The sequence below is a fragment of the Pristiophorus japonicus genome, chromosome 8 (assembly GCF_044704955.1).
Source record: "Pristiophorus japonicus isolate sPriJap1 chromosome 8, sPriJap1.hap1, whole genome shotgun sequence".
NCBI classification, from domain to species: Eukaryota; Metazoa; Chordata; class Chondrichthyes; family Pristiophoridae; genus Pristiophorus; species Pristiophorus japonicus.
In genome coordinates, this window is record NC_091984.1 from 225334593 (window position 1) to 225358676 (window position 24084).

The following is a 24084-nucleotide window of genomic DNA, read 5'->3' on the forward strand; positions in this document are numbered from 1 at the left end:
TTGGTCACCTTACTTAAGGAAGGATATACTTGCTTTGGAGGGGGTACAGAGACGATTCACTAGGCTGATTCCGGAGATGAGGGGGTTACCTTATGATGATAGATTGAGTAGACTGGGTCTTTACTCGTTGGAGTTCAGAAGGATGAGGGGTGATCTTATAGAAACATTTAAAATCATGAAAGGGATAGACAAGACAGAGGCAGAGAGGTTGTTTCCACTGGTGGGGGAGACTAGAACTAGGGGGCACAGCCTCAAAATACGGGGGAGCCAATTTAAAACCAAGTTGAGAAGGAATTTCTTCTCCCAGAGGGTTGTGAATCTGTGGAATTCTCTGCCCAAGGAAGCAGTTGAGGCTAGCTCATTGAATGTATTCAAGTCACAGATAGATAGATTTTTAACCAATAAGGGAATTAAGGGTTACGGGGAACGGGCGGGTAAGTGGAGCTGAGTCCACGGCCAGATCAGCCATGATCTTATTGAATGGCGGAGCAGGCTCGAGGGGCTAGATGGCCTACTCCTGTTCCTAATTCTTATGTTCTTATGTTCTTATTAGATACACTGGAAATGGACGTGTCTGAAGTAGGCAAAACTGAAGCATCGGTATATGGGCAACACAGGCCCAATGGAAACTGAAGAACGGTGATGGTAAAATTGGTTACACGGTAAAAATATAATTTCAGACAGTTAATATCCAATAATCAAATAAATATAGTACACTGTGGCAAGCACTGAAATACAACCTGTTACCCGTAAAAGCGAAGAAGGTGAAAAAAGTGGGTTCAGTAACAAAAAAGACTGACCGTTTTACTGAAATGTAAAGGAGCAGTCGGGAGCTCGGCGGGCGGGAGGTCACTTATGCTACTTGGCCGCCAGCAGCCGTCAGCGGCCGGTTCTCGGCGGTACTCCCCTCCCTCCCGCCCCCTCCAGCCCAAGTGGAAACTGGCACAGAGGGGAGACCGGAGGCAAAACTCGCCGGCAGTCGGCGACAGTGGGCAGTAAGGCCACCAGTATCGGGGCTGATGGGTTTAAGTCCCACTCCAGGGACTTGAGCATAAAAAAAATCTAGGCTGACACTCCCAGTGCAGTGCTGAGGGAGTGCTACACTGTCGGAGGTGCCGTCTTTCGGATGAGACGTTAAACCGAGGTTGCGTCTGCTCTGTCAAGTGGATGTAAAAGAATAGGTAATTTTGGCATAGTCTTACATGGTATTTACTGAACAGAAAAGACCATTCAGCCCGACAGGTCTAGCCGGTGTTTAAGAACACAAGAATTAAGAGCAGGAGTAGGCCATACAGCCCTTTGAGCCTGCTTCGTCATTCAGTAAGATCATGGCTGATCTTTGACCTCAACTCCACTTCCTCCCCCAATCCCCATATCCCTTGATTCCAGAAATCTATCGTTTATGCTCCACACGAGCCTCCTCCCATCCGTCTTCATCTGCCCAGTGTCAGCTGTGGCTCAGTGGGTGGCACTCTCACCTCTGAGTCTAAAGGTTGTGGGTTCAAGTCCCACTCCAGGAACTTGAGCAGATAAATCTAGGCTGACACTCCAGTGCAATGCTGGGGGAGTGCTGCACTGTCGGGGATGCCTTCTCTCAGATGAGACGTTAAACCAAGGCCCTGTCTGCTCTCTCAGGTGGATGTAAAAGATCCCTTGGCACTATTTTGAAGAAGAAGAGCAGCAGGGGCGGTGTCCTGGGGCCAATATTTATCCCTCAATTAACATAACAAAAACAGATTATCTGGTCATTATCACATTGCTGTTTGTGGGAGCTTGCTGTGGGCAAATTGGCTCGTGTTTCCCACAATACAACAGTAACTGTACTTCATTGGCTGTAAAACGCTTTGAGATGTCCGGTGGTCACAAAAGGCGCTATATAAATGCAAGTCTTTCTTTTCTTTTTAACCCCATCGACATATCTCTCTGTTCCTTTCTCCCACATGTGTTTATCTGGTTGGGCGGGGCTGGAGAATGCAGCCGGTGTAGCATCGAATCACAGTCCAACGAGAAGTCAGAAGCTTTAGAAACGGAGAAGGCTAAAGAGGGGAAGAACTCAAACAAGGTGTGGTGAACCCTGGGAATGAGAACAAAACTAGAGGCCAGGGACTTCAGGGACTTCCTCCAACTAAAGCTGGGCTCAGTGCCACTGGTGAAGGAAAGCAAGTGGATCGCACTCGAATGCTTGGCAAAGAATTCTTTTCAATTAAAAATAAGACTGGGTGAAAGAAGGAAAGCCAAAACAGGCCTCAGCTCCCATGGGTTAGTGAGGAGAAAGCCAGGGTTCCCACTAATGGTCACTATCGACTGACCTCCTGATGGAAAGTGCACTTGTGCAGGCATCATTCTTGAACAATAGGGGAGTCAAGGGTTATGGGGAGTAAGCAGGGAAGTGGAGTTGAGGCCAAGATCAGATCAGGCATGATCTTATTGAATGGCGGAGCAGGCTCGAGGGGCCAAATGGCCGACTCCTGCTCCTATGTCTTATGTTCTTAGGTATGACAGGATCGGGCTCAGTGGTGGTGCCCCTCTGGGTTGAATAGTGTGCCAACACTTACTCCTCGGATAATACCGAGAAGAAATACCAGTTGGCTGGGGTACCAGAGCGGGTCTTGCAAGCAGGGAATTGACTGCCAGTCCCTGCTTGGAAGCTGCAAGGAGCGGAAGGGGCGAAAACCAGGGAAACGCAGTGAGGGCCGCAGTGAATTGACGATGAAGCTCCTACAAGGCAAAACAATGAAACATAGCGGCCCAGAAATCCCGGTCGGCTGCTTCCCGCGGGCGATCGAGGGAAAAACTTTAAAAAGATGCGCTCTTACCTTATCCTGCTGCGCCTACGTGAGTTCCCGGTCCTGAGGCCTCCACTGACTGTGCGTCGCAGCACGTGCACGTCAGGACATGCGCAGGCCTGGAGCTGCAGTCACATGGCTCTGGGCAGCCAATCAGGTAAAGTATGTTCTCATTCATAATAATGGGAACTCCATAAGTTGGACTTGCCATTATTATAAATGAGAAACCCCCCCAAACACCCAAAACACGAATAAAAAATAGAAAAAAATACACCACATATTTTTATTAATTTAAATTAAAGTTATTTATGTATTATAAAAAAAAAAATTCCCGGTTTTTAAAAAAGTTTTTTTAATTATGGTTTAAAATTAATTTACCATAGTGGGGAGGGTTTTTTAACAAAATGTGTTTTTATAATTTTATTTTAATATGTTTTTATGTATTTTAAAACTCTTACGCCTGTAAAAGTAGGCTATGCGTCTGCTTTTATCAGGCGCAAGAGTTTTCAGGACATTTGCTGTGCAATCTTGCCATAGCAAATGTCTTTGCTCCCGGGATACGGAAGATCTAAATCGGAAAAGCCGGTTTTCAGCGCATGTGCATTGCGGTTTTTGCAATGCCTTCCCGGGTACGTACACACTCCGTACACACTCCGTACAGTCCTGGCTAGGCTGAGATTTCTGGGGCAATAAATTAAAATTCTGCTTCTCTAAGTGCCTCATTAATAACTTGAAGTCTCATTGAGATGGAACCTTAGCTGACCTGCATTTAAACTGCAATTGAAAAAGCCATGAATATTTCACTCCTTTCCTTGGCTCACTCTTCAGTGAAAGCCTGAGGTCTTGTTTCCGGTAATTATTCCCATGCCGTTTGAACTATCTGTTCTTATTGCCAACGGTAAGCTGTGGGAGTCTGGGGAGGGCAGTGGAGAAAGTACAATACTCACAAACTGCAGCTGGCTGGCAGGCAGCTCGGAGGTACATCATCACCCCCTCTCCCCCGTCCATTACCTCCCTGACCCAGGAGAGACACCCCCCCCAAAAAGAGTGCCGCCTCCCTGCGGAGGGAGATGCCACAGTGTCCGCAGTGGATGCGAACATAAGAAATAGGAGCAGGAGTCGGCCATACGGCCCCTCGAGCCTGCTCCGCCGTTCAATAAGGTCATGGCTGATCATCGAACTCAACTCCACTTTCCCGCCCGATCTCCATATCCCTTGATTCCCCTGGACTCCAAAAATCTATCTGTCTCAGCCTCGAAGACTCAATAATTCAGCATCCACAGACCTCTGGGACAGAGAATTCCAAAGATTCACAACTCTCTGAGTGAAGAAATTCCTCCTCGTCTGGTTCTTAAATGGCCGAACCCTTATCCTGAGGCTGTGCCCCCTAGTTCTAGACAATCCAGCCCAGGGGAAACAACCTCTCAGCATCTACCCTGTCAATCCCCTTCAGAATCTTGTATGTTTCAATGAGATCACCTCCCATTCTTCTAAACTCCAGAGATTAAAGGCCCATTCTACACAATCTCTCATCGTAAGGCAGCCCTCTCATCCCAGGATACAGTCTAGTTAATGAGGATGGCTGATCAGAGCTGGGGCAACAGTTCAGATGCTGCAATTGGTGTAGATGGGGTGTCAGGGGAGGGAGGGAGGGCTGGGAGTTGGGGGGGGGGGGTGGTGTGTGTGAGTGAGAATACAGTCCTGAAAGGGATGCAAGTATTGGCTGCAGTGGCCAAGATACCAAAGGAGAAGTCCTTTCAGTAGCTAACGGCACTACCCCGTGTGTCGATGAGCTGTACGGACCTGCAAGATCCCAAACTCAATCCCTGTTTGATCTCAGCTAGAACTCCCTCCCTGAACCTCTCCACCTCTCCTCCTTTAAGACGCTTCCTTAAAACCTCTTAGACCACCCTTTGGGTCATAATATGCCCTCATATGGCTTGGCGTCAAGCTTTGACTGATGACGCTCCTGAGAAGCGCTTTGGGGCGTTTTCCAGTGTTAAAGGCGCGAGCTAAAAGCAAGTTGTTGTTGTTGTTGTCGAGCTGACTTCAGCGCATGTGGATTAGCAGAGTCAGCCACGGAGCCCGTGTCTGATTCTCACAGCGTCACTGCGGGGCGCCGCACGAGGTGTGGACCCCGGGGGAAGGAGAGGATTAAACTCAGGTTTGGCGGCCCCCTGGTCAAATTATAAACTGCTGACGCTCACCCCCGAGGTTATTGACTTGACGAATGGGCAGCGAGGAACACACAAAGGTCAGAGCGAGACGCAGAGACGGAACGCGGAGAGCCCTTCAACTCATGGATGCCAAACCTTCAGCGCAGCAAGAGAATCACCTCCCCTCAGCATTGGTGCTCGACGACTAAATGCTTGGAAGAACTGCGACATACGGAATGGATCCCTTAGAGAGGACCCCACAGTCCAAAAGCAAAAGACCACGGATGCTGGAATCTGAAATAACAACAGAGAATGCTGGTAATCTCAGCGGGTCAGGCAGCATCTGTGGAGAGAGAAACAGCGTTAACGTTTCAGGTCAGTCCTGCTGAATCTTCGAAAAGAGCAGATTGTTAAACATAATCTCTGGCCATCTTTGGTTCCTCCTCCCCTTATGTTTTTTTTCTTCTTTCTTCTCTTTGTCTATCATGGCAGCTGGTCATTACTACGCCATTCACACCCTATTCAGATGAACCTTTTTCTAACCGCTATCATTACCATTTCAATTCGGCCCATCATCCCTTTTGTCTCTCTAATCTCTCCTGCCTTCCCCCCCTATCACAGACCTTCCCTTTTGTTCTTTCCTCCCCTCCCACTTTCAGTGCTTAAGAATGTTTTCTTTTCGAACATTCGGCAGTTCTGACCAAGGGTCGTCGACCCGAAACGTTAACTCTGTTTCTCTCTCCACAGATGCTGCCTGACCCGCTGAGATTTCCGGTATTCTCTGGTTTTAGCCCACGTTACAACCTGAAGGATCAATCCTTCCTCGCAAACAGTGGACAACCATCAACCACCTCAGAACCGGTCATGGTCGATGCTGCCACCTGCTCCATAGGTGGAAGATTAAAGCATCCCCATCATGTGACTGTGGGGCTCCGAATCAGACCCTGGGGCACATCATCGAGCACTGCCCTCAGAGGGAATTCACAGGCAGCCTACAAGATATCCTCAGTGTTACACCGGAAGCTTTGGCCCTGGATATCCGGCTTAGATATTGATATTTGATTTACTTTGCGACTACCATATAAAAGAAGAAGACCTTAAAGTGAGCCTTAACAGTTTAAAATCAGTTCTCTTTTTTTAAAAAAAACTCTTCTCTCTTCAAGGCCCCAACGTGTGCTGAAGCGTGAGCTCATCCAGCTGCCCATTCTTTCCTGGAATAGTCTCGGCGGTGAGAGTCAGCAGTCTATTGTGGGGCCATCAGAGCCAGACAATAGCCGGTGCTGCTGCACTATGTTACTCACAGTATCATTCATGACTGAGATCGCAATTGAAAAGATCGCCGGTTGTTCCTGGGGTGGGAACTGCAGTGCAAGGCCGCTCACCAAATACCGTCATTGACTGAAACACGACGCTAAAGGAGGCGTTTGAAAGCTGAGTGGATAAACGCACTGTACGGCATCAAGTGGAGTCACACCGAGCTGGAACTTCACAGGTTTAAACCATTGCCCACATTACGTTAGATGATCTCACATGAAGTGGCAATGTCATCATCATCATCATCATAGGCCGTCCCTCGAAGCAAGGATGACTTGCTTCCACGCCAAAAAAGGATGAGTTCACCGGTGTTTCAATGAAGGACCTAATATTCCAGATCCCAAACTGCACCCTGAAGGGTGGAAGATGCCTGTGCGTGGATTTTTTTAACGTGGGGTGGCCGTTGCACACCAGCCACCACACGGGCTTGACAGAGATAGGTCTTGGTCCAGTGACTGGAGACCAGCTCTGCTGCACGGACCTAGTGCGCACACATATCGCAGTGTGGGCTGGGCCCGTGCTGCCCCTGGGCCCTCGCCTCTTCTGGCCCCGAACTCACGCCTCTCCTGGGCCCCGATCACGGCCCTCTACAATCTCTCGCCGCTCCTTCGCCCCGACCTTCCTGCTCCTGCTGTATCTGCCCATGCTCCAATCACCGACCTGGACCTTGATGACATCTCTCTTCGCTGCAATGAGGTTGGTTACATTGGCATAAGCTCCCCCGTGAGCTGGGGAAAGAAGGAACATCAGCTAGGCTTCTCAATTCTGATCACAAACCTCTTGCTCAAAGGTGCAAGTCTTGGTGTAGCACTGGGGCTCAGCTCTGATCTCCCAATCCCCGTCAAATAGCCTCAACGTAGACTCACAGAATGATATCTGGACTTCAAAGGTTAAGTTGTGAGCAGAGATTACACAAATTAGAGATGTGTTTCCTAGAATTTGGAAAGTTAAGGGGCAATCTGATCGAGGAAGAGATGAGGAGAAAGTTCTTTACTTAAATGTTGTTGAATCTTTAGAATTCTCTGCCCCCAGAGGGCTATGGAGTCTCAGTCTTTGAGTATATTCAAGACAGGGATCGACAGCTTTTTGGATATTAAGGGAATCAAGGGACATGGGGATAGTGCAGGAAAGTGTTGAGGTAGAAGATCAGCCAAAATCTCATTAAATGGCGGAGCAGGCTCAAGGGGCCGAATGGCCTACTCCTGCTCCTAATTCTTACGTTCTTATGATTTTTAGGGGAACAGATCAGGTAAATAGAGAGAAACTATTTCCGCTGGTCGGGGAGTCTAGGATTAGGGAGTATAGTCAAAAAATTAGAGCCAAACCTTTCAGGAGTGAAATTAGGAAATACTTCTACATGCAAAGGGCGGTAGAAGTTTGGAAGTTTGGAAACTGCAAACGGCAGCTGATGCTAGATCAATTGTTCATTTTAAATCGCAGATTGATAGATTTTTGTTAACCAATGGTATTAAGGGATATGGACCAAAGGCGGGTATATGGAGTTAGGTCGCAGATCAGGTGTGTTCTCATTGAATGGCGGCACTGGCTCGAGGGGCTGAGTGACCTCCTATGTTCCTTGGTACACCAACACCTTAAGGAGATAAGGTAGGGAGGAGAGGATGGGGGAAGGTAGGGAAATATGTGAAGAAATTAGTTTTAGAGTTAGATACAGAACAAATGAAGCATATGCAGAAACATTAACTGGCTCAGTGTCAAACAAATTTCTGCTTTGCAATAAAAGAATCCCTTCTCCTGATCCCATTAAACCTCTCTTCCAGTTGACAGCTGTACTGACAGCAGTTAACAGGAAAATTGGCAGCCCTAATACTCAAAAGACTTGTAGTTAAGACATTATTTTGGAAAGCCAGCTCTGTAGAAGCACGCTATGAGCTGTAATACAATCTCAAAGCCTTAGTGACCGCATTAGTCACTCAAGCCAACTTCACCCTTGAGGTTTATGACATTGGCAAAGCCTTAGTTCGGTTATTGCCTTGTAGCAAGCTGCGATATATTCTGACAACCTCACGAAAGCACACACGGGCTTCAAGCTGGACCTTTCTTTATTGTATAAACAGCAGTGGTTGCAGTGCCACAGTAGTCCACTAGGTGGAGCTATATCACACAGGCCAACTTCGTGGTTTCTCCAATCCATCCCACATTGTCCGAGGAAATATACACAACGTTCCCAAGCAGTGTGGGGGGGGGAGGGTGGCACAGGATCCTCCTCTTCATCCTGTGCCCTTGTGTGGAATGTTGGGTGGGCGAGGGCAGGTTTGGCCTTGGCTGTGAAAGCCATTGTACCGCGCCCCTCGACCCCTGCACCCTCACCCCCCCACAGGTGAGGGGTGTGCTGACACCGGGGGTGGGGGGGGGCGTGATTTTTCCTAACGAGGCGCGAGACGTTCGGAATGGGCTTCTCCCCCCATCCCACGACTTTCCCCTCGATTGGGCTTATTAAGCCCGCCCTGCGAGGTTCTCAGCCAATTAAAAGGAAGCAGGTCTGATGACATCATCTGATGACGTGTCAATCAGCCGGTTTCCTTAAAGGGACCATGGCCCACATACATTTTGACAGTTGTGCTGTCAGTGCCCTGCAGCATTGAGAGCTGCAAACACCAAGAAGGGCGGCACAGAGGTGCAGGGCTGCAGGGCTGCACCCAGGCTCTCCCATGACTCCCTCCATATGCTGCTTATGGAGGGAGTCACAGCACAGGGAGTGTCGCTTCCGCCCCATTGTCAATCGGAGCCATTTTGACCACGGGCCCGCCTCCAAACTCACGCTGGCAGGGCCGGTAAGATTCCGGCCTGGATATCTAGGCTCACACAGGAAGAATGGCTGCACAGGTGAAACGCCGGATTACAGCCGTCACTCATGGTATGATAGATAATCCAGGAGGAAGGGAGTGGCTCAATGAGTTAAAGACTGACCTTTCAACTCTGCGTTCCGATCCATCCCAGACCCGCCGACTGTAAGGGTTTAGCTGCGAGTAGGCCTGGGCCCCATACCACAAAACGGACTCTTCACTCGGCACTGTCAAGATAGAATGTATAGCGCCCTCTAGCTAGGAGGTATAGCGCCGTCAATCCGTACGGGAAACCCTCGAGTGAGTGTGTGTGAGTGTGAGGATCGCCATTTTAACTGCACATTGCTGACCTGAGCTCCAGAGTAAAGTGAGAGTTAACTTGAACTTAAGAGTTGTTCAAGAGACTATGGGGTGGAAATTCGGCTCCCAAAAAAAGGCCGCTTACCGCCAGAAAGCGGTGGCCAAGTGGCGGAGTCGAGTTGCCGCCGGTTTGCAGTCGAATGGCTGCCGCCAGCGGAATTTACCGCGTGAGTTTTTCCGGCGGTTCCCACTTCCGCCCCGCCGATGCCCACCCCTCCCGAGTGCGTCATCGAAGCGCGCACCGTCGATCTCCCGCAGCTCCACCAAAATTGAGCTTCAACAATCCACGAGCAGTGCCCCCGACAGCTTTTTCTGTCAGTGCGCCTTGTTGTCTGTGCTGTGTGGGGGACTTGACTGCGCGGTGGCCCTTCGAGGGGAGGGCGCACTGCCGCGGCCGCCATTTTATTGTTTTTTGCCGGCCGACTTCCAGGTCGGACGGACAATTATGCCGTCGGGTTCGGCCGGGCCGCCGATAGGCAGCCTGGCGTACCCCCCCCTCCGTCCCCTCGCCCCCCCCCCCTTCCCCCTGGGGTGCCAGGCCGCTGGCCCGGCCGAAACCCGCCCTGGTGGCCCAGTGGACCGAACTAAAATAATCGCAGAGCTCACAGCGGCCCTCCCCTTTACCGAAGGGGAGCGACTTGGTGACGCGCACGCGCCGTGACGTCATCACCGCTCCGCTAACGACTGACCGCGGCGATGACTCTGTCCCGCCTCCACTCCCGCCACTCTCGCTGCCGATCAGCTGCTCACCGCCCCACCTCTGCCCCCATTGTGACCACCTTCCGGTCCACTTCAAAAAGAAACGACAAAGAGCTGAATTCCACGAAAGAGGCCACCTCATCCCATGCGGTGGTGAATCAACACTTCAAAAATGGGAGGAGCTCCAGGGTTTGGGCGGGGGCGAATTTCGGCCCCTATCATCATAGGAGGTCCCTCGAACGAGGATGACTTGCTTCCACAGGAGTTCACAGATGTTTCAATGAAAGACCCGATATCCCAGTCCTGAACTCCAATTGAGGGGGTGGAAGATGCCAGTGCGTGGATTTTATTAACGTGCGGTGACCGTTGCACATCAGCCACCACACGGGCTTGACAGAGCTAGGCCTTTATCCAGTGGCAAGGGTTACCAAGACGACTGGAGACCTGCTCTGCTGCACGGGCCCAGTGCGCACACATATCGCAGTGTGGGCAGGGCCCGTGCTGCCCCTGGGCCCTTGGCTCTTCTCGGCCCCACACCCTCATTTGCCGCACCTCCACCACGACCCCCACACCGCTCCTCCGCCACAAAACATTCGCCGCTCAGAGGAGCGATGAGAGATGGTGGCTGAGATTCGGCGAGCGATCACAGCGGAGGTGCAACGAATGCTCGGTGCAGAGGTGCAGTGAGAGATCATGGCGGAGGTGCAGCGAATGACCACATTTATAATGGAGATGACCAATGTAAACTCAGCTCCCCATAATAACACCATCTGGCAACTGGGTGACTTTTTCCTACAAATTACTCACACAAGCTCCATCGTCTAACCACTCTCCGGGTAAAGAAGCCTTCCAAAACTCTTCATTGGACCTAAGTTAGACATCAACCACATAATACTATTGTTAACGATCAATAAACTGTGCAAGACTTACAGGCACCAACTGGCACTGTCACTCCGACGGGGTCGAGGAGGGTTGGTGCAGGGAGTGGAGGAAAATGCCATACTGGTACATCGCTGGGGTAGCATAAGTCAGGTGCTCTCTGCACCAATCTGGGCTGTACCTGAACTGGGAGCTTACGATGCCAATACTGAGGGGGTGGCAGTTTTAACCTAACCCGCCCATCGGGAAACTGACGAGACCGGGTCCAACGTTAGTTTTACACCCCGCCCGAAGTCAAAATGTTCCTCCTCACTTTGATGGGCACCCATTTTTTGTCTCCCCCAAAAAGAACTGCATCAAGAACCCATCAAGAGATAGCACCTTAAGGAGAGGAAATTATCTTTTGAAACGCAAAGCAAAAAACATACACGATGAACTTGTGTGCGGATGTATATGTTGCAAATGATAAATTATTTTAAACTGATGGCTTCTATCAGCAAAATAAACGTATTTTGACTCCTGATATTAGGGCCTCCATTACACTACCACATGGATCCAACCAGTATCATTCTCCACTGGTTGGCATGGCAACTTCCACCAGCCTCTCAACTGCACAGTCCACCCACCCAGGCCTGATTATGTCCACTCCTCATAAACAAGAACAAAAAAGGAAAGCACTTATAATCCTGCAAAATAATTGCGCAGAAGACAGCTTCTAAAACCTTTTACCGCCTCTATAATGTGCACTTGTGGCTTGCCCACTCTTACACCTCTGCAAGTGCCCTCTGAACATCCATTATTCGCATGTTTTTTTGGTGGTATTTTAATCCACTTCCTCCACAGCTCCCCAACCAATTCTTCCACTTGTAGCACAGAGCATTGGCATCTGCCTGGTACCTTTGCATGAGTTCTGGAGAGAGTGCTGTCCAGTTAAAGACTTTGGGGGAGAAATTTGGCTGCGTTGCGCCTCCCGTTAGCGCCTGCAGGGGGCGGTAACGGGGCGCTAAGGGATAACCGACTGGGCGCAGTGAAATTTAGCGACGCCCGCGAACTTCCCTGCCGGTTTTGTGCTGGCACTAACACTTACCGCCTCGGCCTCTAGCGCCCCGTAGATCATGACGTCATCAAGTGCGCAGCCCCCCCGCCCCCGTTACCGCCCCGGAAGTGAAATTGCCTCCCGCTCCCGCTATATCGCTGGGCGTCAACAACGGCAGGACGAGGAGGCGTTGTCACCTCGGCTGACCGCTTGGGGAGCGCTGACTAAAGGCAATGGTTTTCAGGCAGGGCAAACTTTATTCTTTGCACCAGTCGGGTGCCTGCTGAACGTTTTCGATGTTTCGTTGCTGCAAAATGTCCAAGCCGTCCACTCTCAGGGCAGTAATTGAACCACGCGAGTCCCCTTTCAACGCGGAATTGAGCAGAAGGATGTTGTGCACCATCGTTGGCCCTTCCCTTTAAGCGAGGGAAACAGCCTCTGATACCGATATCTTGGCGCGCCACATTGTTCAGTGTTTGCCCGCTCGTCCCGCTCTCACTTATCCCGCTTGAATTACCGCTCCACTTCCCTCTTGGAGCGCTAAAGCTGAATTTCCTGGGAGCAGAGAATGATAATCGCCCGGCGATACTTTTCGGAGATTTCAAAAGTTATCGCCCCAAACGAGGCACAACGGAATCTCTAGCCCTTAAAATCAGAGCCAGGCCATTCAGGAAAGTAGTTTGGAAACGCTTCTTCACGCAAAGGATAGTAGAAATGTGGAACTCTCTCCCACAAAAAGCCGGAGATGTAAAGCTCAATTAATGATTTTAAGTCGGAGATCAATCGATTTTTGCTAGCCAAGGGTATTAAGGGATATGGAATTAATGACAGGTGGATGGAGTTAGGATACAGCCAGCCATGACCTCATTGAATGGTGGAACAGGCTGGAAGGGCTGAATGTCTTACAACTGTTCACATCCTATAAACATAAAGTGTTGTACAGTTCCTTCTGCAAGCTTAAATGATAAGGGAAGGATAAGCCGATCTGAGAGGGTTGATGGAAATATACCCCCAGCTTGTCTAGTGATCACAAGAATAGTTATGTAGCCCATCGGCATTCTCAACTAAGGTCCCCTCCCAGCTACCCCTCTCCACCAACCTCTTCACCATCCCCCACCCCCTGCCCCCCACCAATATGACATTAACAAACTACCCAATCCTAACGCTGAACCCCTTCTATACCAGTATGTACCAGACCACCATTGTTTAAGTGTACAGGCCTGTAAATGTCACAAACGCAAAGTGTACAACTAAACCAACACACAAGCTAGTGAGAGAGAGAGACAGAGACACAGAGAGACAGAGATACAGAGCGAAAGAGAGACAGAGTGACAGAGTGAAAGAGACACAGAGCGAAAGAAAGAAAGGAAGTAGTCACTATTGTAATGTAGGAAATAAATGGCAACTCACCAGCATTCACACCATTTAGAATTATACAGGTGCCAGCTGTGGCTCAGTGGGTAGCACTCTTGCCTCTGAGTCAGAAGGTTGTGGGTTCAAGTCCCACTCCAGGGACTTAAGCACAAAAACCTCAGCTAACATTCCCAGTGAAGTGCTGAGGGAGCACTGCACTGTCGGAGGTGCTGTTTTTTGGATGAGACATTTTGGACCAAGGCCCTGTCTGCTCTCTCAGGTGGACGTTGTTGTATATGCAGACTATGGATGTACTCACTGTGTGGTTGCATAAGATGGAGACTTGTTTACCTGATGTACTATCAATAAGGTTTACACTGTGTATATACATGCTGGCACCACTAGAGGGTGCAACTGGTGGAGACCGGGGGTTTCCTGCCCTGGTGGCAGGGGCTGTATAAAAGACTGCACACCATGCTTGTGTCTCACTCTGGAGTTTGAAATAAAGGACCAAGGTCACTACAGTTTGAGTACAACACATTGCCTCGTGAAGTCATTCATAAGTACATCACAGACATCATAGACGTAAAAGATCCCATGGCACTATTTTGAAGAAGAGCAGGGGGTTAGCCCCGATGTTCTGACCAATATTTATCAATCAGCCAAAAACAGATGATGCGCTTATTTATTTAATCGCTGTTTGTGGGATCTTGCTGTGCGTAAAATGGCTGCGGGCATTTTCCACATCACAACAGTGGCGACACTTCAAAAAAGTACTTCATTGGCTGTAAAGCGCTTTGGGTTGTGAACGGTGCTACAGATAGGCTTGTTCTTTCTTATCTTCACGTGGTATTTTCCAGTGGTGCCAAAGGATTATTAGGGCAATGTAGTGATAGGTGCCTGAGGAAGATAACCAGGACCAGTCTGGCTCCCACTGACCTTTATCCAAGTATGTGTCAGTGACACACAGGGGAAGGATTCATGGTGGAAAATATACTTCTCTGTGTAGACCAGAAAAAAGAAGTAAAGAATCTTAATAATGATGATGCGTTCAGTGAACATCACGGGTAATAGTGAGCTGAAATTTTTCTGCTCCAAAAAACCTTTCAAAACAGCTTTCAGCCCACGGAGTACAGACTATTCACTGCTTTTGTTCAAATTCATATTCTGCACCATTCAAGGAAAAAAAAATCATTGTTGGACCCTGAAACCGGTATGGAGCAGAATTCGACAAATGCTTGATCACCCAGAACACGATCTCTGTAAACGCCGCAGCATTTTAGCAATCTGCACCAGTTGTACAGAGCAGTCAGTAGCCAGGGGTGGGGTGGGGTTCTGAAGACCTAACTCGATCTCAGGGATTTTACTGATCTTTCATAAGAACATAAGAAATAGGAGCAGGAGTAGGCCATTCGGCCCCTCCATGAGATCATGACTGATCTTCGACCTCAACTCCACTTTCCCGCCCGATCCCCATATTCCTTGAATTCCCTTCCGACCCCGGTTCAAGATTCCTCTGCAGTTTTAAAATATCAGGATGGCTTTTTTGGCGGAATTACGGATCCGCTAACTTCTTCAGGCAAATACTTAAAAAAAAATGTTTGTATTCGTTTACAGGATGTGGGCGTCGCTGGCAAGGCCGGCATTTATTGCCCTTGAGAAGGTGGTGGTGAGCCGCCTTCGCGAACCGCTGCAGTCCGTGTGGTGAAGGTGCTCCCACAGTGCTGACTGTCACAATTGAGCAGCTCACTGGACCATTTCAGAGGGCAGTTAAGAGCCAACCACATTGCTGTGAGTCTGGAGTCACATATAGGCCAGACCGGGTAAGGGCAGCAGATTTCCTTCCCTAAAGGACTTTAGTGAACCAGTTGGGTTTTTACAACAATCTAGTAGTTTCATAGTCACCATTAATAATACTGACTTTTAAATTCCAGATTTGTTTAATTAACTAGGTTTAAATTCCCCAGCTGCTATGGTGGGAGTTGAACTCACAGCTCCAGATTATTAGTCCAGTAACATAACCACTATGCTACAGCACACAGACGCTAAAAAGGAAGCAATTTTTATTGTTATTCCTGATTAGTTCCCCCCCCCCCACCCCGCGTAAGCCATTTCTTCCGCAGGGACTAACCCGAGCTCAGGCTGGGAATTGGGTCGTGCTGAGGTGCTCTTGCAGAGAGCCGGCATGGGCTCGATGGGCCGAATGGCCTGCTTCCGTGCTGTAACCATTCTATGGGCCTAGGTGCTGCCGGCACCAAGCACCGTCCATGTCCCTCAGACAAGCGTTTGTTCTTTACGTGAGGGCCTGGTGCACATACGGTGGTGTGTTTCACAAGCTGTGGGCTCGACAGGGTAAATGCAGATTCCTCGGGGGGCAGGTGGGGGGATCTCGAACTAGGGGGCATAGCTTCAGAATAAAGGATCACCTCTGTAAAATGGAGATGAGAAGGGATTTATTCTCTCAGAGGGTTGCAAGTCTATGGAATTCTCTACCTCCAGAGAGCTGTGGAGGCTGGGTCATTGAATATATTTTAAGGTGGAGATAGACAGATTTTTGAGCTACAGGGGAGTCAATGGATATGGGGAGCAGGCAGGGAAGTGGAGTTGAGGCCAAGATCACATTAGCGATGATCTTATTGAATGGCGGAGCAGGCTCGAGGGGCCAACTGGCCTACTCCAGCTCTTATGTTCTGTGCAATCAGGGGGAGCGAGCAGCTTCATTCATGGAGCTGACGGAGTGAGACCAGCACAAATACACACCAGAGCGTCAACCCGGGCGCTTGCCTCAATATGGAGTTAGTGGGCATCGGCAAGCTCCTTGGGCAGGGAGAGAAGACGTCACAGCCAAGCCTGGTGCTACCCTTGGCCAGCCTTCACACACTGGGAAAGTGACCAGTAGCAAGAAAGAAAGACTTGCATTTATATACACCTTTCACGACCACCGCACGTCTCAAAGTGCTTTACAGCCAATGAAGTATTTTTTGGAGTGTCGTCACTGTTGTAATGTGGGCTACGTGGTGGCCAATTTGTGCACAGCAAGCTCCCACAGCAGGTGATAGGATAATGACCAGATAATCTGTTTTTGTCATGTTGATTGCGGGATAAATATTAGCCAGGATATCGGGGATAACTCCCTTGCTCTTCTTCGAAATAGTGCCATGGGATCTTTTATGTCCACCTGAGAGAGCAGACGGGGCCTCGGTTTAACGTCTCATCCGAAAGACGGCACCTCCGACAGTGCAGCACTCCCTCAGCACTGCACTGGAGTGTCAGGCTGGAGTTTTATGCTCAAGTTCCTAGAGTGGGACTTGACTCAGATGCGAGTATGCTACCCACTGAGCCACAGCTGACACTTGGGACAGAACCCTGGGCCTGTTGTTTTTCCCACCCTCCCTAACCCAGGGACACTGACACCAATCATAGTTGCTTGGCTGCCAATGGTCGACGCATCACAGAGCGGGGAATCGACCTTGGGACCTTCCGGTGTACAAGACTCGGTGTCACACATGTTGGCGTGTTTTACAAGCTGTACAAATCAGGGGGAGTGAGCAGATCTATTTATGAATATGACTGACTGAGACCAATACTCATTACAGATAAGCACCAGTGCATCACCCCAGATACTTCCCCCAATATGAAGCTCGAATCCGTATTTCAAATGCAGAAACACCAGAGCTGTCAGATCGCAAGGAATAATGTCGTTTATCAAGCAGCCCGTGCAATAAAATCACATGACAGAAAAGATTTACTAACATTCAATGCATCACTCATACCATAAACTTTAAATCAACATCTTAACCGTGACACACTGGCAGCGTATTCCCTTCACCCACAAGGTCTTCATATTATGGAATAAACAATTCTAACTGCCTACAGAGCAGGTCCCTGACCCACTCATCGGTGGAATCCACACCTAGCGGATCGGAGCTGAAGCTGGAATCATTCCTGGATCGGCAATTCGACAACAGCCCTGGAGCGGAAATCCAACAGTGACCTCCAACACGAAAAAGATGATCCCGCCAGCAATCACTGTAAATTCCGACCAGTCCCAAACGCTGCCATCAAAATGGATGTTGCTGCAGGAGTGGTTCGACCGGCAGCAAGAAACAAACGCCCATAGCCTCCATCAAGAAGTAATTTTTGATGGTTCTAGGTCCCTTAACCTGGTGTCTAATCGAAGTTAATGCTTCATAATTACAGATAGATGGGCAAAGCCGGCAAGCAGTGCCATTATCACCAGTGTAACACATTCCACAGTCCATGGGGCTTCCCATATTATGAGGTGTCAGTTCCCTCAGATTACATCAAATTCATGAGCTGCCTACCCGCCCCCTCCAGCCCCCACCCTCCCCCCGCAATGGCTCAGAGGGTTTGGCCTGTGAGTATAGAATCATAGAAAGTTACAGCATGGACGGAGGCCATTTTGGCGCATCATGTCCGCGCCGGCCGACAAAGAGCTACCCAGCCTGATCTCACTTTCCAGCTCTTGGTCTGTAGCCCTGTAGGTTACGGCACTTCAAGTGCACACCAAATACTTTTTAAATGTGGTGAGGGTTTCTGCCTCTACCACCCTTTCAGGCAGTGAGTTCCAGACCCCCACCACCCTCTGGGTGAAGAAATTTCCCCTCAACTCCTCTCTGAAACCTCCCTCCAATTCTTTAAATCTCTGCCCCCCCCGGTTGTTATTAGAGTACAGAGGATATTGGCACAGAAACTGGCCAATCGGCCCAACCAGTCCATGCCAGCGTTTATGCTCCTCCCGTCTTTCCTCATCTAAATCTATCAGCATAACCCTCTATTCCCTTCTCCATCATATGCTTATCTAGCCTCCCCTTAAATGCATCATTACTATTCACTTCAACCACTCCCTGTGGTAGTGAGTTCCACATTCTCACCACTCTCTGGGTAAAGAAGTTTCTTCTGAATTCCCCATTGGATTTCTTGGTGACTATCTTATATTGATGGTCTCTGGTTATGCTCCTCCCCACAAGTGGAAACATTCTCTCTGTATCTACTCCATCAAAATCTTCCATAATTTTAAAGACCTCTATTAGGTCACCCCTCAACCTTCTTTTTTTCCAAGCAGAGACCCAGACTGTTCATCCTTTCCTGATAGTATACCCTCATATTTCTGGTATCATCCTTGTAAATCTCTGCACCCTCTATCCTTTTTATAATATGGCGACCAGAATTGTACGCAGTACTCCAAGTACTGGTCTAACCATGGTTCGATACAACTGGTCTGTGCCCCAGAAGCCTCCTTCCACCTTAGAGCATCTCACCCTATCCGCATATCCTTCTACTCCTTTCTCCCTCTTGTATTTATCGAACCTCCCCATGAATGCTTCATTGAGTAGCTGGGATGGCCAGACTCGGGAGATCTGGGGTCACGACCCAGTTAGCGGGAGGGGTAGAGGTACTACAACAACAGGCCTCAGTGCCTCTCGATGAGAGAAGGGAAAGTAAATCCGGTGAAGTTTGGCACAGTGTCGTTGGTCCACTGACACTCATGGTCAAGGCTCATCCGTGAACGAGGACCATTTCAGCACCGTACCATGCACCACAAGGCAAAGGAATCGATGCTTTCAGGGGCGATAGGGAAGGGGAGAAGATTGGCAGGAAACATAGACTCATAGAAAATAGGAGCAGTAGTAGGCCGTTCGGCCCTTCGAGCCTGCACCATTCAATATGATCATGGCTGATCCTCTATCTCAACACCATATTCCCGTTTTTTCCCCATACCCCTTGATGTCTTTTGCGTCTGGAAATCTATTTACCTCTTAAATATATTCAGTGACTTGGCCTCCACGCACTTCTGTGGTTGAGAATTCCACAGGTTCATCACCGTCTGAATGAAGAAATTTCTGCTCATCCCGGTCCTAAATTTCCTACCCCGTATCCTGAGACTGTGACCCCTTGTTCTAGACTTCCCAGCCCCGGGGGAAACATCCTCCCGGCATTCAGACTATCCAACCCCGTCAGAATTTTATACGTTTCAATGAGATCCCCTCAGGCCTAGTCGACCCAATCTCTCCTCATATGATAGTCCTGCCATCCCAGCAATCAGTCTGGTGAACCTTCGCTGCACTCTCTCTATGGCAAGCATATCCTTTCTTAGGTAATGCACACATTAAAGAGAGAATTTATCATGTGGCTTCACTGCCGTCAGGCACACCCAAGGTGCTACCCAGCTAAAGGATCATTGTTAACACGCAGCTGCCATGTTTTGTAGGTCAATGCGGCTGCCAGTGTGTACACAGCAAGATTCCACAAATGGCAATGAGGTGATTGGTCAGTTAACCTGTTTTGGTGGTGGTCACTGAGGGAATAACTGTTGGCCAAGACACCAGGAGAACGGCCTGCTCTATGAAAGAGCACCATCGAATCTTTTTTTTTAATTGGTTGCCAATCTTTCCAATTCTTTGTCAAATCACAAATGCCAGAGGTCACCTTGCACACATCAAGGATCACTCTGCGCCAATGCTCTTAGCCAAAAGGCCTAGAGCCACTGCACCGTTCCTGGAAGTACTGCAATACCAGGTTCGTGCCATGGAGGTGGATGGGTCAAGCCACCCCACCCACCTCCTCTTTTCCGACTGGCTAAAGAGGCAGGCGGGGCCTTGATTGAATGTCTCATCCGAAAGACAGCACCTTGGACAGTGCAGCACTGCCTCAGTACTGCACTGAGGTGGCAGCATTGGCTGTGTGGTTCAAGTCCTGGGGTGGGACTTGAACCCACAACCTTCTGACATAGAGGAGAGAGGACAGAGTCAAACTGACACGCAAGGAGTTAAAAGCTAACTATTAACTCACCTTGGCACCATCAAGAAACGAATGCGTTGGACAATAACAACCCAATCTGTATCCATAAAGAGCTGTGCTGTAGTATTGCTGGTTTGAAACCGTGCCAAAATTGGTATTTAGAGTGAGGTACCAGCCAATTGTGTTTATAAATATTTTACATAGAATGTACAGCACATAAACAGGCCATTCGGCCCAACTGGTCCGTGCCAGGGTTTATGCTCCACACCAACCCTCCGCCCACCCCTCTTCATCTCAGCCTATCATCATATTCTTCTGTTCCTTTCTCCCTCATGTGTGTAAGATCTCTTCAACTTGTCGAAGTTGTCCAATCCATTCACATGGAAGACTAGCTTCCCCTTAAATGGATCTACACTTGTTGCCTCAACCACTCCCTGTGGCAGCGAGTTCCACATTCTCACCACTCTCTGGGTAAAGATGTTTCTCCTGAATTCCCTGTTGGATTTCTTGGTGACTGCCTTATATTGATGGCCGATAGTTCTGGTCTCCCGCATAAGTGGGAACATCTTCTCTGCGACTACCCTCTCAAAACCTTTCATCATCTAAAGACCTCGAGTCGGTCGCCTCACAGTCTTCTGTGTGAATGGATTGGACAACTTCGACAGGTTGAAGAGATCTTACATACCGTGGTAATTCCCCAGTGCACGCCACTCACAAACGTACCCCCCACCCCGCCCCACCGTGCCAATTGTGTCGACAACAGCTTGTCCTTGTAAGAGCAGAATGTAATCAGCACCCCACCTAGTAGACAGCTCAAGGCTCCCGTCATCTCTTCCTGCTCTCCACGCCGCCCTGACCTCCAAAAAAAAATAACTGGTCAGCTTTACGATTGGGATGGGGAGAAAAGAGCATTTGAAGGCTGCGTCGAGCGGTTTCAACCTCCCCCCGGTTCATTGTTCATGGTCGCCAATGTTCACGATAGAGGTGTTTAAAATCATGAAGGATTTAGACAAGAGTAAATAAGGAGAAACGGTTTCCAATGGCTGAAGGGTCGCTAACCAAAGGGCACAGATTTAAGGTGACTGGCATAAAGAACCAGAGGCGACATGCAGAATATTTTCGTTTTAAACACGAGTGGTTAGGATCTGGAATGCACTGCCTGATAGGGTGATGGACACAGATTCAATAGTAGCCTTCAAAAGGGAATTAGGTAAATACTCGAAGGAGAAAAAAAATGCAGGGTAATGGGGAAAGAGCGGGGTGAGGGGGGTAGTGCAGTAGAACTACATCATTCTTCGAAAGAGCCGGCACAAACTCGATGGGCCGAATGGCCTCCTTCTATAATTTTAATTCTATTCCATGATTCACAGTCTGCAGACACAGAGAACGTAAGAACCGGAGTGGGCTGTTGATCCGCTCCAGCCCCACAATCCATGCTGATGAGGCCACAGAACATTCCAATTACTTATCGCCTGAAAATGTGTTTATTTCTTCAAAATCCACACCTCCCCGCTCTCACACTGCCCCCAGCTGCACAGCAACTGGTACACCAAGGAATATAGGATGCCCCATGATTTAATTACCTTACCCAGATGATACAAACAGAATATATCCCGAAGATACTTGGGGTATTATTTATATCATGGGCGTAACCGTGGCAAGGGTTGGGGGTGACGGGCGGGCTGGGGTTGGGGGAGGGAGGGATGGGGTGAAGAGAAGGAGGTGGCAAATCTTTCATTTTTTGGGGGGCATCAGTTACACCCCCTCCCCCTCCTCCAGCCCCCGATCGGTTCCCCACTCCACATCTGGAGCTGCCCCTGATGTCCCCAAGCCTTTATAAGTGGCTTATGATCAGACCCAGTGAAGGGTGGCAATAGCCAATTTCTCTTCATAACACACACACACACACACACATTACAGAAAATAACAAATCACAGTTCTGGTCAAAACGATTTGGATTCAAACATTTTTTTAAGGCAAAATGTAATTTTTGCCAAATCAAACTATTTAAATTCGCAGGTAAAATGAGATTTTGGGCTTCGCGACATGCTTGTTCCTTTAAAGATCACACCAAGCACCTTACATTACGATACTAAATCGCGATGGGCTGCAGGCTCAAAAAGACCCCCCCTCTCAGCCTCCCCCCAAACCCCCCGATTCCCCACTTCCAGTACAAGCAGGTAACATGTTAACATCCACAGCCTGATCTAACACTGGTCTCAGGCAGTAATGCAGAGAGAGCCACACACAGAATAGTTTAAAATACCATCTTTATTCATGCGATTCTCTATCCAGAGCTCCCTCCCTCCCTTAATAATGCGAATTTTAAACACCTCCCATGGAGCGTCGGATTCCGAGCACCTGTTTTTTTCTTTAAAACACAGCCGACCGTGTCAATGTTTCCAAAACATGAGATATATAAAATAAACTATACATTTAAAATGCATGAGAGGGGGGGCTGCCCTTTGCAATAAACCAGGCAAAATAATTATCCCCCCCGCCCCGCCAAATTAACTCCTCAAATGAATGCAAAACATCACAAATGAAATGAATAGAGGCAATACTCATTGGATCACAACCAGACACTTTTACACACATATTGTCAGGCAGTCACAATTCAAACCCTCCTTGTCAGTAATGCCAAAGACTACCCTGACAGCAGCCCAAGGCTTGGGTACCAGCTGTTAAAATGCAAGCAGTCTGCTCCTGGCTGAAGGCTGCAATTCACGACGTGGTGATTGCGTTTCATGGCAATGTACACAAACCTACTCACCTCTTTCTTGACTGTGCGCAGCAACATCTGACGCATCTCTGCCTCTGTTGCAAGAGGAAAGATTATATTTATTTTTTAAGAAACACAATTAGCAAATGTTAATTTAAAAAAAAATATTAAGCATGATTGCAAAAGACATCTGCTGTTTGCTGTTGCTCTGACCTCCTGTCGCTGTCGCCATGTCCCAGCAGATACACTAACCCGCTGTCTGTGCTTCTCGCAGTGACTGCAGCGCCGGGCTGTTTGATTGACAGCCAGCTGACGTGACGTCAGCACCTCCCCGTCCACCCTTTGATTGACAGCTTCGGCTGGCACAGGCAGGAGAGCCCAGATTTAAAGCGACACTGCCTTTTTTTTAATTGAGACCTAATTTTAATCGCTCTGTCTTCTGTAACATTTTTTTTTTGTAAATAAGTAAAGATTGGGGCCTATTCGAGACCATAAAGGAAATCTGTGTGTGGAGGCAGGGTTCTTAATGAATACTTTGCATCTGTTTTCACAAAAGAGAGGGGCGATGCAGACTTTGCAATGAGGGAGGAGGAGTGTGAAATATCAGACGAGATAAACATAATGAGAGAGGAAGTATTAAGGGGCTTAGCAGCTTTGAAAGTGGAGAAATCCCCAGATCCGGATGAAATGTATCCCAGGCTGTTAAGAGAAGCAAAAGTGGAAATAGCACAGGCTCTGACCATCATTTAACAGTCCTCTCTAGCTACAGGTGTGGTGCCAGAGGACTGGAGGACTGCTAATTTTGTACCTTTGTTTAAAAAGGGAGAAAGGGATAGACCAACTAATTACAGGCCAGTCAGCCTAACCTCAGTGGTGGGAAAATTATTGGAAAAAATCCTGAGGATCAGGATAAATCTTCATTTGGAAAGATATGGATTAATCAAGGACAGTCAACATGGATTTGTTAAGGGAAAATCATGTCTGACTAACTTGATGGAATTTTTCGAGGAGGTAACAAGGAGGGTCGATGAGAGCAGTGCATATGATGTAGTGTATATGGATTTTAGCAAATCTTTTGATAAGCTCCCACATGGCAGACTGGTTACGAAAGTAATAGCCCATTGGATCCAGGGCAAAGTTGCAAGTTGAATCCTAAATTGGCTCAGAGGCAGGAAGCAAAGATTGCTGGGTGTTTTTGTGACTGGAAGGCTGT

The 24084-nt window shown here is 48.7% G+C and overlaps 1 protein-coding gene across 1 annotated transcript in view; it reads right to left on the reverse strand.

Annotated features, from left to right (window-relative positions):
- sgsm1a (small G protein signaling modulator 1a) overlaps nucleotides 1-23142 on the reverse strand; it is a 204646-nt gene extending 181504 nt beyond the window's left edge. Inside the window, exons 1-2 of the mRNA XM_070888345.1 lie at nucleotides 23085-23142; nucleotides 22923-22966 (exon numbers count right to left, since the gene is read on the reverse strand). Coding sequence (XP_070744446.1) covers nucleotides 22923-22966; nucleotides 23085-23103 — 63 coding nt within the window. The 5' untranslated portion in view covers nucleotides 23104-23142. The remainder of the gene's footprint in view (nucleotides 1-22922; nucleotides 22967-23084) is intronic.
- Between the last annotated feature and the right edge of the window lie 942 nt (nucleotides 23143-24084).